General features: G+C 34.8%; 1 protein-coding gene across 1 annotated transcript in view; it reads right to left on the bottom strand.

Annotated features, from left to right (window-relative positions):
• Ermp1 (endoplasmic reticulum metallopeptidase 1) overlaps positions 1-14,896 on the bottom strand; it is a 59,153-nt gene that overhangs the window by 8,212 nt on the left and 36,045 nt on the right. The window contains exons 8-14 of the mRNA XM_015492861.2: positions 14,226-14,438; positions 12,756-12,976; positions 9,741-9,915; positions 9,203-9,393; positions 6,154-6,306; positions 3,838-4,040; positions 3,173-3,288 (exon numbers count right to left, since the gene is read on the bottom strand). Coding sequence (XP_015348347.2) covers positions 3,173-3,288; positions 3,838-4,040; positions 6,154-6,306; positions 9,203-9,393; positions 9,741-9,915; positions 12,756-12,976; positions 14,226-14,438 — 1,272 coding nt within the window. The remainder of the gene's footprint in view (positions 1-3,172; positions 3,289-3,837; positions 4,041-6,153; positions 6,307-9,202; positions 9,394-9,740; positions 9,916-12,755; positions 12,977-14,225; positions 14,439-14,896) is intronic.

The following is a 14,896-nucleotide window of genomic DNA, read 5'->3' as shown; positions in this document are numbered from 1 at the left end:
TGATTGTGGAGGCAGGCAAGTCCAAAATTTGCAGGGTAGGCCAGCAGGCTCAAAACCTGGGAAAAAAATCCTACAGTATGAGTGCAAAGGCAGTCTGCTGGTAGTGAATTCCCTGGTAGTGATTTCCTTAAGGATTTCACTGACTGGATGAGGTCCTGAAAGTCAGTCAATCTGCTTGACTCAAAGTCCACTGATCTACATGTTAATCTTATCACAAATATTTATTTTACAGAAATATCTAGAACAGCTTTGTCCAAATCTCAGGGTTCTGTGGCCTAGCCCAAACTGACACATAAAGTTAACTATCACACTTCCCAAAGACAAGTTACTAGAAAGGGAAACAAACAATCCTCATTTGCTTATTCTTGTTTTTTAATATTTATTTTTTAGTTTTAGTTGGACACAGTACCTTTATTTTATTTACTTATGTATTATGTGGTGATGAGGATTGAACCCAGTGCCTCGCACGTGCTAGGCAAGCACTCTACCACTGAGCCACAACCCCAGCCCATCATTTGATTATTCTTTTTTTTTTATCGTTTTCTTATTCTTAAAAAAATAGCTAGTAATCATGCAAACTCTGTCAGCTACTGAAGATGAGACAAATTTCCTATGTCATATATTTCTCTTCTTTCTCAAGCATCTGTCTCCCTACTAAGAGGAAAATGTTCAAGCAGGCTGCTTGCTTAAGAGAATAAAACTGCCAAACTAAATAATTCAATGTATCTGGAGTACTCTTTAATTAAAAAGTACTGGATGCCAAGAATAGAGAAACCATCCACATCTGCCTCCCCTGAATTCTAATGGAAACAAAAGCATGAACTAAATAATTAGTGCTACCACAGAGCTGTACAAAGGAAAGAAAAAGTGGAAGGATGGCACTTGCTCACTTTGATGGAGAGGAAGACCAGAGAAGTCTCCGTATTTTACAAAGCAGAGAAGGGTAGAATTGGGATAGAAGGTACTACCAAGAAAGTCTCAGTGGGGTGCTTAAAAAAAAAAAAAAAACTTCAAACATACACAGTGGCTAGACTCCTGAAGATATGGACTGTCAGAGAGTTTGAACCTATTCAGCAAGCATGGAACTTCAAGTTTTTTACATAAAGAAGCAACATTATCAAATTTATTTTTGAAAGGATAAACTGGCAGCACCATAAAGGATATCCTAGCAAGAAAACTTATAGGCCAAAACATCAACAGAGAAGGTAGAAGAGCTAACTACCAGTTTTTTTTTTTTATTATTTCTTACATACATGACAATAGTGGAGTGCATTACATTTATAATTATCCATTCACAGCACAATTTTTCATAACTCTGTATATAAAGTATGTTCATGCCAAATTATTCCATTATATATGAGCTCTCATTTTTTTTTGCATATAATTCTAACTACTAGTTTTAAACATGGAGATGGGAAGAAAATGTACTAAGAAAGGTAAACAAAGTCATAATATCTACCTATGCCAGTTCAAGTGCTATTATGGATCTAACAATGAACCAATATCTGACACTACAAAGTTCTTCAGCAGAGTTCCCTAAAAGTCATAACCAACCTCATTTTCTTTTAGAGACACGATAAGCTCCTAAATTGCTAGTTATTGTAATAAATTTGATGAGGAAAACCACATGCAACTTATTGTAAAGTTTAAGTGATGGGTCAAAGAAAAAAGTGTCATATGACCTACCGGTTGCTTCAGAGATCAAGTACATAAAACCCCAGGGAGAGAGGAATCAAGAATGCTATGTTATAAAGCATCGGTACTAGCCAAACAGTCCAGTATTATTTGAAGGTGGACTTATTACAAGCTCTAAAGCAACCATTAATTAAAATGAAGATAATTGATATTCTAAGAGAATAAATAAAAACAGAAAATACAAAATCCTCAATTAAAACTGTATAATATAGGAGTAACTTGGAGTTAAATGAAGAAAGGAAGAGCACTGGAGAGGAAACAAGTGAAGATAAAAATTTTCTCATTTTTCTTATTTTAACGGATCTAACAGATAATAGTTTGCTCAAGATAACAGTGGCAACAATATATTTTATTATGTATGCTTACATGATTACATTTGAATGACAAAAATGATACAGGGAAAACAGGAAAAATTAGGATTCTTTCATTATTATAAAATACTCAAACTACTCATGATATGTAGAGTGTTATTTGAAAGTGGGCTTGGATTAGCTGTAAACATACATAGCAAACACTAAGGCAACCACCAAAAAAAAAGTTTAAAAAGAAGTATTACTGACTGCTAAAAAAGTAAAGAAAATGAAATCATATAAAATGCTCAATTAAAACTATATGGAGCAAAAAATTTTAAAGAAATGGAAGGCATAAATAGAAACAAAACACAAGGGCAATAAATATAAAACAGTAACAAATATGGTATATTCTAATCCAAATATCAATAATCATTTGAATATCAATAGTCTAAATGTACCAATTAATAGATTTTCTGACTGGATCGAAAAACAAGACCAAACAAGAAACATACTTAAAATATGAAGACAAATATATTAAAAGTAAATGAGTAGCAAAAATATGCAATACTATTATTAACCAAAAAAAACTGGAGAGCTATATTAATTATAGACAATGCAGACTTCAGAGCATGGAAAATTATCAGGTATAAATGGGCATTACATAATAATAAAGGGTCAGTTCTATAAGATGACATAATTTTTAATGTATATGTATCTAACAACAAAGCATCAAAATAGGTGGGACAAAAACTCAAAATTAATAAGGATATAGTTGAACTGAACAATATCAGCAATCACACAGATCTAAGTGACATTCATAGAATCTTCACCCAATAGCAGTAGCATACATTTCTTTCTAAGCACACATGGAGCATTCCATAAAAGACCATATCCTCACTGTACAGCACACCTCAGCAAATTCAGAACAGAAATTATGCAAAGTATGCTCTCAGATCACAATGAGATTAAACTAGAAATCAATATCAGAAAAACAACTGGAAAATCTTGAATTATTTGGAAATAACATATTTCTAGGTAATAAACAGGTCAACAAAAGTCATCTCAAGGGCTGGGGTGTAGCTCAGTGGTACAGCACCACTGGGTTTTAGGGGAAAATATATATGCAACTTATTTAAAAATTTAAGAAATAAGGACAGAAGAAAAAAACCTGTTATCTGACTTACCCGTTGCTTCAAATGTTAACCTTACAGAATCCCAAGGTGTCTGTTCTTTGGATATAAGTCTGAAATAAGCAGGATTTCTTGGAGAAACTTCGGGGGCAGGAAGATACCAGTTTTTCCTATTTGGAAAGGTAGCTTCAATGTTTGGCATATCTTACTAGTTGACAGCTTCTATAATTCATGAAGTATTCATAATACATGAACACATCCTTAGATATGAAAAAAAACCTGAATAATATTATAACACCAACTCCTCTGAAACCCAGGTTATTGTATAATAAAACTCTCCCAAATTTAAGAAAAGAGGAGTTACCTAGCTGATCGTGAGTCCATGATGCATCCTATTTCTTCTCATCTAATCCTTTACTACCAAATCATAAAAACTAGAAATAAAATCTGAGATTGATGCTTAACTGCTATCTATTTTAATAACTAGGAGGGTCACCCTTTCTAACTACTCACAATTCTATAGACTTTTTAAATTTGAAAAAACAAAAGTACTTTTCTGAGTGCTTAATCCCACTAAAGAACAGGAAATTTATACTAATAGAAAAACAGTATAATCAGCATTTGACTTGTGGGTTAAGGATAAAAGTTTAAGTAACAGGGTACTGACAGAACTTGAGAGCAAACTAACCCCTACTTAAACAGGAAAGTAATGAACCAACCTGATCAAAAAGTGTACTGGAAGATACCACGGAAACCCACAAAGGGGGGCATTCTCCTCACAGTGAGCCCGGATGGTGTCATTGATCTCAGGAACATGAGGTGTTATGTGAGACATTCCAGTATAATCAAACCCATTAATCCATATTCCAGAGTCTCTTTTAACTATGTTTCCTTCCAAGTCATGAAATGTTCTAGTCATATGCTGAAAAGAACAAGACTTATGAGAAAATTCTTTCAACTAGTTCACCCACGTTCCCACCCCAAATTAATAAAGAATAGTTAAGTATGACCATACCAAGCAATGTATGTAGATAAAGAGCAAAAATACAAGGGGAAGGCACTCAGGGTTACTAAGTTACTGCTATGATTTTTTTTTTTTTTAGCTCAATTTTTTTTTTAACACAATGCCTTTATTTTTATGTGGTGATGAGGATCGAACCCAGGTCCCACCCATGCTAGGCGAGCGCTCTCCGCTGAGCCACAATCCCAGCCCCTATGATTTTTTTTTTTAAACAGGATAATGGATAGTTACATGATTTTTATTGTATCTTACAAAAACATTTATCTATTTAAATTTTACATAAAAATGTTTTGGCTGGGCACAGTGTGTGTGCCTATAGTTCTAGCTACTAAGGAGGATCACTTCAGCCCAGGAGTTCAAGACCAGTCTGGGCCATATAGAGAGATCCAGTCTTAAAAAAAAAAAAAGAAAGAAAGAAAAAGCCTAATACCCATAATCCTAGAGGCTCGGGAGGCTGAGGCAGGAGGATCCCAAGTTCAAAGCCAGCCTCAGCAAAGATGAGGCGCTAATTAAGTAACTCAGTGAGACCCTTTCTCTAAATAAAATACAAAATAGATCTGGAGATGTGGCTCAGTGATGGAGTGCCCCTGAGTTCAATCCTGGGTACCAAAAAAAAAAAAAAAAAAAAAATTTTTTTAGCCTATTTCAGATTTAAAAGACTTGAATTAGCTAGAACTCCTTTTAGAGAAGGATTTAAAACAAATACATCCTAAGCACGTATATATCCACACTCATTTCCCCTTCAGTGTGTTACATGAAGCTAATTCATGCGCAGAGAAATGTAGCTCAACACTACATGACAAGCTTGTACCTAATAGAATTCTATGAAAAGGCACCATTCTCCAATTGGAATAGCTCTATTAACAGCAGTAACCAGCCTGAAGAATATGAAACAGGAAAGAAAAAGGGTTGCATAGGGCAAAAGGTGAAAACTGCAGCTGATGAGTCAAATTACCCACTAATTATAAATAAGGTTCTACTGAAACACAGTCAAACTCACGAGCTTAGGTATAGTCTACAGCTACTTTTGTTCTATGAAACAGATGAGCTACAGAGACTGTGTAGCTGACAAGGCCTAAGATATTTATTACTTGCCACTCAAAGGAAAAGTCTGCCAATTTCTGGTGCAGAGGGGAAAAGAGAATCCTCTGGACTTTTTAAAAATAAAAATCTAGTTTATTCTAAGTAAATACTACTGACATAAAAATAAGCATGTCACTGAAAATCACAATGAACCTCCTAAAAATTATTTATTCTTCACTAAAGGTTGTGCAAATTGTACAACTCATATAAAATGTATCAGTGTGTCCTTCAGGACTATTTAAAAAAAGAATATTTGACCCCTTTTTTAAAATCTCCTCTCTAACTTCTAGTATTTTTAATTTTTCTAGTCCTTGAATAATTATCCAGGTTGTGAATGCTTGGGCATTCTGTTGGATTACTCCACAACCCCTAAGGCAGAGAACACATAAATGAAGCTATATCTTTATACTACTGGCTCTAAAAGTATAGAGAAAAAACCTGAAATCTAAAGAACATTCTAAATCTCAATTTCATAATCTCTTAAGTTATTATATTTTCATCATTACATATTACTTTGAATGTTATTTAACCTCAATTTTACTAGCAATTTATAAATATCTATTTTATTTTGCTAGTTTAGAGTTTAGTTTTACTCAACCTGCAGACAGTTTTGCAATCTGTTTTTCTAAAAGTTCATTATTCTGATCTATATTTGCCTGTTTTTGAGTAGTTTTACAATTTGAATAGTAATAAAAACAACAGGCAAGCATTTACAATTCCACCTCTTGGGAGAAGTACATCTAGCTAATAAGAATGCCCCTTGATTGTCAGTCTTTTCCTCACTGCCATATACACAAAAATATCAAGACCAACTAATTAGGTCAACAGCAAAAAGTTCAGTTGAGTTTCCTGTTCCCTAGTGAAGCTCAAAACATACAACCTGAATTTCCTCTCCTGAATCTCACATCACCCATGCAAAAATTGCTCTTACCTGAAGAAAAACTCTTTTTGGCTTTGGATTAGCAGGATTGGAGCTGTACGGAAAAAAAGTTCCACTGCAAACAAGGAGGAATGTAACTGTACACACCAAAGTTAAAGTTAGCATAGTTTTTCTTGTGCTTCTGGCAAGGTAAATGAAGTTAATCTGAAACACAAAAATAGAAAAATTAAAAATTCATATCAGTGACAAGGTTTTTTAACTGTATTTTGTAACAGGTATTATCTAAGACAATGCAGAAAATTTATCAGCCTGTGATAACATATTCCAACACACAATAAAATAAAGCACTAATTCTAGGGAATTGAAAATTCCATCACAAGTCAGCACCTAGAAAATGACAGATGCTTCCAACTAGCCAAGATGGTACCTTTTGACAGGTAACCAGAAAGCAATGGGAAAAAGATTAAGCAGTGTTCCTATGCTCGATTAAGCAAAGAGAATGTAGATCTGACACTCACCAAGCCATACCTTATATTACTTCTGATTCTAATTAATGGCCTTTAATAGTTCACACTGCACTGCAGACACCACTGAACTGCACCAAACGTTATGGTATCACAGGCTTTCACTAAAGTACCAAAGACAAGCTTTTTAAGCTTAAGTAGTTATGTTTCAATAAAACTCAAATTCCACCCATAATCCTTTTGCAATGTAGCAAAGAGTAAACTAAACTAGTATTTAGATGTACCTTCAGGGCTTTGCCTGTGGACCTGCATTTGAGGGGGAAAAAAAATGCATTACAAAGTAAGTCTGTCCCTTTGTGTATTTCAACACAAACAAAACAAATCTAAACTTGGGCAATAAAAGGGAATGGCTCAGCCTCAAGGTTGACATCCATAAAATACTAAATAACAGCTTTTTTCATTATAATCAAGTCATTGAATTAAAAACTACAGAAAACAAAAACTCAGATAGGTCCCAGTTCCCTAAGGTTTGAGGTGGTCTGAAAGTCACTTGGAGAAACAATGACCTAAACCCAGCTGCCACTTTTGCCCTTTTCATCTAATTGCCCACCTCCAGGTTTAGTAAGTAGAGAAAAACATGAATGCAAAAATATTTTTGTTGAGATGAAAATGAAAATGTAAGGCCAGGCAAGGTGGAGCATGCCTATAATCCCAGTGACTCAAGAGGATGAGGCAGGAGGAGCATAAGTTTGAAGCCAGCCTCGTAACTTAGACCCTGTCTCAAAATTCAAAATTAAAACAAAAGGGCTCAGGATATAGCTTGATAGAACAAGCCTTGGGTCCCATGCCCAGTACTGGGGGTACGGGTTGAAGAGAGGGGCAACTTTGTGATTAATATAATTCAAGTATTTGGGGCTAGTGGTATTATAGTACTTGCCCAGCATGCATGAGGATCTGGATTTGATCTCCTATCATTTAAAGAAAAAAAATATATATATATATTTTAAAAATCAAGAAAATTAAACAAATATTCATAATCTACTAGGCAGAGTTAAAGAATTTTCATCTCTGAAGTATTTCAATATCCCATTCAAGGTAATTTCCAACAAAACAGCTCCATTCCTAGGTGAAGGGAATTATGTTTATATACTGTGAGTACAGAAATAAGACAAAGCACCCTGGATTTAAAGCAGTAAGCTAGCTAAACACAATTTGTAACTCTGTTTGCTCTTCTACCACCGAGTCACAATATGTAAAATGCAGTTCCTTAGAAAGTTTCAAATATACTGCCAAGTAATGAGTTTCCCCTCTATTGGAAGGCTGGTAAGTTTAGCCATGGAAACCCTCCCTGTTATATAATACTGTGTTTTCTGCATTCTCAGGTCAGCTACTACCAAAGTTGCCCTAAAACCTTACTTAAGCTATCATTTCCACATTCAAGTTCCCTCTTGCCCAAATCACAAGGTTCATCTTGTGACTATTCCCCAACTTCTAGGAGAGGTTTGGTCATGACAATAAATGGAATGGCAATCACCAAACAAAGAACAGGAGGAAATACATAAATTAACAATGTGTTTGGATTTCATGGTTAATCAACTTAAAAGTTCTATCTTAAACATTGCATATCCTATGTCACTTAGGTTCTTAAATGTTTACAAAATAAACTAAAAAGGAGCATTAGAAGGACTCTGAAACATCCAGTGTGTGCCAATGACTGAGCTGTTTGTAAGACTCCTTCTGATCCCATTCCTAGAGATAGTCCCATTTCAACTCTCACCCAATCAATATAACTATAGTGGAACAGCAAAGTGTAACCTCAGGAAACCTGTTAACTGATCACTTGACAGGAATTAAATGCTTTCCAAAATATATTTAATAAATCCCCAAGGACTGAAGGAAAAGTTATCTGAAGTAAGCACTATGGTTTACTTCTCCACTACTCAAGAATAATTTCTCTATTAATAAGCCATTATGGAAAAAAAAAAAAAAAAAACCACAGTAGGGCATGGTATCAAACAACATGATCCCAGGCAACTTGGGAGGGAAAGTTTGAGGCCAACTTCTGCAACTTAGCAAGGCCCTGTCTCAAAATAAAAATAAAATATAAAAAGGACTGGGGGCATGATTCAGTGGTAAAGCACTCCTGGGTTCAATCCCCACTACTAGAAGGAAAAAAAAAAAGTGACTATTAGTAATATTGCTGCACATACACAAGAAAATGAAGAGAATGATATCCCATGGCATCAACGATCAGCAGGGTGGTGGTGGTGGTAGTGGTATTAGGAATTGAACCCAGGGGCACTCCACTGCTAAGCTATACCCTCAACCCTTTTTATTTTAAAGACAAGGTCTCACTAAATTGTCAAAGCTGGCCTCAAACTTAGCAATCATCTTACCTCAGCCTCCTGAGTCACTGAGATTACAGGTACATACCATCATGCCTAGCCCATTCTACATTTTCCTTCCATAAAATGCACAGCCATTCCCCATTTAGTTTACCTAAGACTTTTTCAAAGAATATGTAATGAGTTTAGCCATACTAAATAACATTGTTTTAGTTATCTAATATGGCTAAACTCATTACATATTCTCACATAAAAAAATAAAGGAAAAAAAGAAACAATTTTTTTTCTTACAAAATAGGAAGAGAGAATCATGGTACAACCAGCCAAAATGGATGCCAGCACAACATCAGGTGGGATTTCCGAACCACTTCTCCCAAGGATAGGGGTAAACATCTCAAATACTGCCCAGATGAGGTATAGTGCATAAAGATAAGGAATAAACATCCCCAAAAGGTAAAAGGCAATAAATTTTCCTTGGGCACCTAGGAGAAAAAGAGATACAAAACACTTATCTATGGAATTCTAAAGTGAGTTGCAGATTTTATAGTACTTCCACATCTTGGCACCTAACAGAAATTAGATTAGCTATGAATCTTACCCTTTAGGTACATATTATCTACTTCAGATACATATTATCTACACTTTCACTCAAGATAAAATACTTTTAAGTATTTAAATACTTAATTTAATTACTTACAAGTAATATATCAGTATGTGTTCACAAACACAAGAATGGGTTTAGGTATAAGGAAAAGGGAAAAATAGTCTCTGGAAGCTTTATATATTTTAAGGTATTTTCCCACTTGTATTAAAACTAAAAATACCCTACCATGTTGTTGAAAGTCCTTGTGCACGAAAAACTTTGTGAGCAACGGAAATGCTACCCAGACTGCACTAATGAATGCGGAGCAAAGTCCTTGATAAGTGAGCATTACGAGAAAACCACAATGCACAAACAATGAGATGTCAAAAAACATTTCTCCCAGATACTGGTCACTGGCATTCTGAAAGAAAATAATAATAATAATAATAATAATAATAATAATAATAATAAAAAACAAGTAGTCTCATTCATGGGTCATTCATAAAGATCTCTTATTATAAAACAACTTCCACTGCTTAGGAGAACTACATTTTGTTTTAAAGCAGGTCTACCCTTTAAAACTGAAAAAGGTCAATCCTATCAGAAGTAATAAATTACTGCTGCATAGGAAAGCACAATTTAACAAGATGAAGTGAAAGCACTATTCCTTGTATCTAATCTGTGCTTTTCTTCCACCAGGTAAATAAAACCTTTGGAAATGTTCCAGAATTTAAACAAGTACCCTCCTACAAACATCCATTTTTCTAAGCTTAGAGTGTTTCAGACAAACTAGAGAAATGACCTACCAAGGAACATTATCAACTGCTGCAGCACCACCAACAGCACACCTGGAAAACTGCATGCCCTTTGAAGTAACAGCTGTGTTGGGTTTGCCTTGATTTTCTGGAGTCTTTTCTATCTCCAACTTGTCACCTTTGCCCCTTCTTGTATTCCTGTTGTATTCCTCTTGTATTCATATAATAAAATCTGAACTACATTTTTTGAGACTTAAATCCCCAGGACTCCTGTGCAGCACCTTGCACTCTTCAGAAGAGGCAGCCTTATGAACTTAATACTTAAAAATGAGTGCAAGAGGGATTCTATCAACACAAATATCAAAGTTATAATTCCAATGCATAAATAACAAAATGAATATACCTATCTTTAAGTTTCTCATTTCTGCTCATCCTAGAGCATGTTTGTTTTAAGGGACCCTATTTCAAGAGCTCAAGATTTCCTGTCATATATTTTCCAAAGAAATTAAGGTTCATTTGACAACTCCCTCTTGCAAAAAAAAAAAAAAAAGAAAAGACAGGCTACAACTGTTGAATACTTATGTGTTCAACAATATTGATCAAGAGACTTAGTACTTAAAAAGAAGAAAATGGTTCTGTGAAAATATTTTATAATAAGTGCCTAAACTGTTCCAGAAATAAACAAACATCCTTAAATCTACTTTCATCATCACCTCTATTTGTCGATCCCACTCCTGCCTTATTCCAATCCATTACAATAAAAAAAAAAATCTGTCCTGCTAAGAAAATTTTAATGGTGGTCACATTGATTTTTAGGGTCATGCTCCAACTTCACACTGGTCAACTTTTCAGTTATTGTGCTACAACCTTCTCTTCACCACACTGTATTTTTTACTGTGACCCAAATTATCAGGTACATTCCCAACTTTGTACCCTTATCAACCTATTCGCTCTCTAGTAAACTTCAACTCATGCCTCAAAAACCTCATTTGAATATTATGACCTCCTTCGTCAATTTTTCCTGACTTCCACAAGCAAAACTCATCTCTCCTGCCCCTGTATTCCTATTGCACTTTGTATGTGTCAATCTATTTCACATTGTCCCACAATGTACTGCAATCATTGTAGTCCCTACCTATTCCCAAATAAAACTGAGCTCCTCAAAGAAAAATATCACATTCTCACAAATCTCCACATCACCATGCATTGAGTGCTTGAAGAATATTTGTGAAGTGAAAATAAAACACATTACCCCTTCCAATGTGTTTTCAGCCTCAAATATTATGATCAGACCACTGAAATTAGTGAAAGTAAATAGACTCTTATTTCTATCTCACTCCTACCCCAATCAATAATATTCAACCATACTCTGGTTATATACACCTGCACTAAGAATAGGCATGTGAAACTAAGCCCCAGGAATGATTCTTTTGGAAAACAAAGCCACTAAGATAAAAACATAAGTTCAACTGTAAAAACATAAGTTTAACCTCAAAGAACCTTTTTTCAATAGGCCCTGCTAACATGGAAGAGTTCCTCAGACCATCTCACAACATTTACTAAAACTCAGTCAAGGTTCAGCAAATAGACATCCTAGTGGAAGGACGCTGGATTGTAGTCTTACATATCTCCATTCTAATCCCCTACAAAGACAAACTGAAGAAAAAAACAAGCAGCAGCAACAACAATAATAATAACACAGATATCTACTTGTTGTTTTGAAAATAAAGAAACTAAGAAGATTTTTCCCTTTAATACACTTAGAAAATCAGAAACCATGACTTCACTGTACTTCATTTTTAGTTATTTTATTTCATAACCCCAATTCCCATTTTACCAAATTTACACAGTTGAAACCATAACAATATGACAATATTCTCTAAAACTCAGTTTATCATTTGGAACCCTATTTCCCTTTCCACTTTTTCCATTAGTAATGCGTCTTAACTCTGATAACACACATGTATAATTTGCATCAACATCATTCAGGTAAAAGAAAAAAAGGTGAAGGAAAAACTGAGAAAACTTTAGGTGCAATATTCTTTTAAGCAACAGTACTTGCTGTGTGGTTCATGCTATATGCCAGACACAGAGAATACAGCAATGAATAAAACAATTTCCACCCTCATGAAGCTTATATCCCACGGGAAATCAAGGATATCCAAACAACAAACATAACTGGGTGAACTCAGGATAGGTTGGTAGATGTGAGAGCACAGTTACAAAAACTACAGCAAATGCAACAGAGGCAGAGGGCTGTGCAAACAAGTCTTGTTGTCACTACCATCCTAAATACTATTTATGGAATAGCTTTTATTTTAATTCTGTAACACAACTTAGAATAAAAAACCTAGCAAATTAACACAGTTGTGGAAGCATTTTCTATAACCATGCTGAACAATTTCTGATAATAGCCTGAAAGACCAAACACAATGAATCCCACCTGAGTTTGTTTTCTTTTCCTGAAAGCAGCAAAAAAGAAATAGTAAATATGCCTAATACTTACCACATAATAAAATCTTTTTGCAAGGGTATGTATGAAGATTATTTTGGCTACTGCTGCAGTTCCATACAGATAAACGGAGACATAGAAGTGGTTATACCATGAGAGAGACTGTCCAATAAGAGAGATGAACACTGCTATAATGAGAACCATAACAAGGCTAGTGAACCAGCTAATGAGAGTGATGCCAAGTCCACACAAGAAATCTTTCGTGTAGTTAACAGCTAAGAAAGAGAAACAAAAAGTTGAAGTCACTATCTTCTCAAATCAATTACATAACCAGTTAGCAAGCTAAAAAGACAAATGTTTAAAAATCCACCACCATAACTGAAAATTACTGAAATGTCCTAATGTTGAGGACTATTAATTAAATGTTGGAACTGGAAAAAGATAGAAGAATGTTATCAATAAATCAGATGTCTTCTAAATTCAGGTATACCCTTACTAGGGAAGTTGGTCATTTTATCTTTTTTTTTTTTAACTGGATTTTAAACTCTGGGACACTTAACTACTGAGCCACATCCCCAGCCCTTTTGATTTTTTATTTTGAAATAGGGTCTCACTAAATTGCTCAGAGTCTCACTAAGTTGCTGAGGCAGATTTTGAATTTGTGATCCTCCTGCCTCGGCCTCCCAAGTTGCTGGGATTAAGATGTGCACCACTGTGCCTGGAGGTTTATTTTAATCTTTAAAACCTTAGGGATGCTTTATGTACCAAAATATTAACCAGGAAAGAAGATAAAGTTCCATATAAAATTTTCCTAAAAGAAACTGACATAGGAAGGCGAAATAGCATGGGAAAATAGCTAGTAATAAAAAATTATTTTAATTTGTTGCTAAATATTTTATTTTGTAACAGCACATAACACCTTAGTCTCAGAAACATTTCAAACAGAAGGGACCAATTTAAACAAAGACAATTTGTTCATACTTCACAACAGTATGCTATTAGTCTACAGTGTGAACAAGACTTTTTTTATATAATGGGACTTTTCATTAAAAATAAATCTATAAATAGGGCCTGGAGGCATACACCTATAATCTCAGCTTGTTTCAGAGGCTGAAACAAGAGGAATGCAACTGGAAGCCAGCCTGGGCAAATTACCAAGATACTGTCTCAAAATTTAAAAAAAGGGGGAGGGAGTGTAGCTCAATGGTAGAACACTTTCCTAGCATGCATGAGGACCTGGGTTTAATCCCCAATACAGGAAAAAAAAAATCAATCTCAAGAAATCATTTTTCAATAGCTCCTATGTGGCACTTATATAGAGTACTTTTATAGAGTAAAAATGTACTTCACCAAGACTTAAATGTATAATAAGCATATCAATTTAACATTTATTTAGAAATCTCTTATAATATAAAATCAAGCATTATTTTCTTAAGATATTTTAATGTTCTGGAAAGATATAAGCACAGTAACTTTTTAGCAAATCCTACAACAGTGTTTGCAATTTTAGAGGAAAATACTTACTGTTATGTTTGGGTTGCCAAAATTTTTTGCCCAGGTACAAAACAACAGCCATTGCCACCATGTAGTTTATTATTGAGCCAACACGAGATGGGTAGGCAATGACGAATAGGCCAAGTACATCAAAGAAAACCATGTTTCCATGTTGATACTCTGAAGAAGTAGCCAGCATATCGGATGTAGCTAGATATTTAAGAACTGCTAAAATGTTATCACCTATTAGTAAAGAGAAATAACAAGGTTGAATCAACTATTTGAAAGAAATTTATATGTAAAACAGAAATAAATTATTATTTGAATAAGAAATTAACTGGGAGCCAGGCACAATGACACACACCCTAATCCCAGCAACATGGAGGCTGAGATGGAACAAACAAGACTTTGAGATCATACTCACTAACTTAGAAAAACCCTGTCTCAAAAAATAAAAAAAGGGCTGGGATGTAGGTCATCAGCAGACCTGGATTCAATCCCGAGTACTTCCATAAACAACAACAAAAAGGGTAGGCACACACCTGTAATCTCAGCTCAAGAGTTTGAAGCTGGAGAACCACAAGTTTGAGGACAGCCTCAGCAATTTAGCAAGACCCTGTCTCAAAATAAAATCTATAAGAGGACTAATGGTACATGTGGTGCAGTGGTAGGAGGCTTGCCTAGCATGCATGAGGCCCTGG

This window comes from Marmota marmota, unplaced genomic scaffold (assembly GCF_001458135.2).
Source record: "Marmota marmota marmota unplaced genomic scaffold, marMar, whole genome shotgun sequence".
Lineage (NCBI taxonomy): Eukaryota > Metazoa > Chordata > Mammalia > Rodentia > Sciuridae > Marmota > Marmota marmota.
Note: the sequence above shows the minus strand (reverse complement) of the source record. Positions and strands in the feature narration are given on the sequence as shown.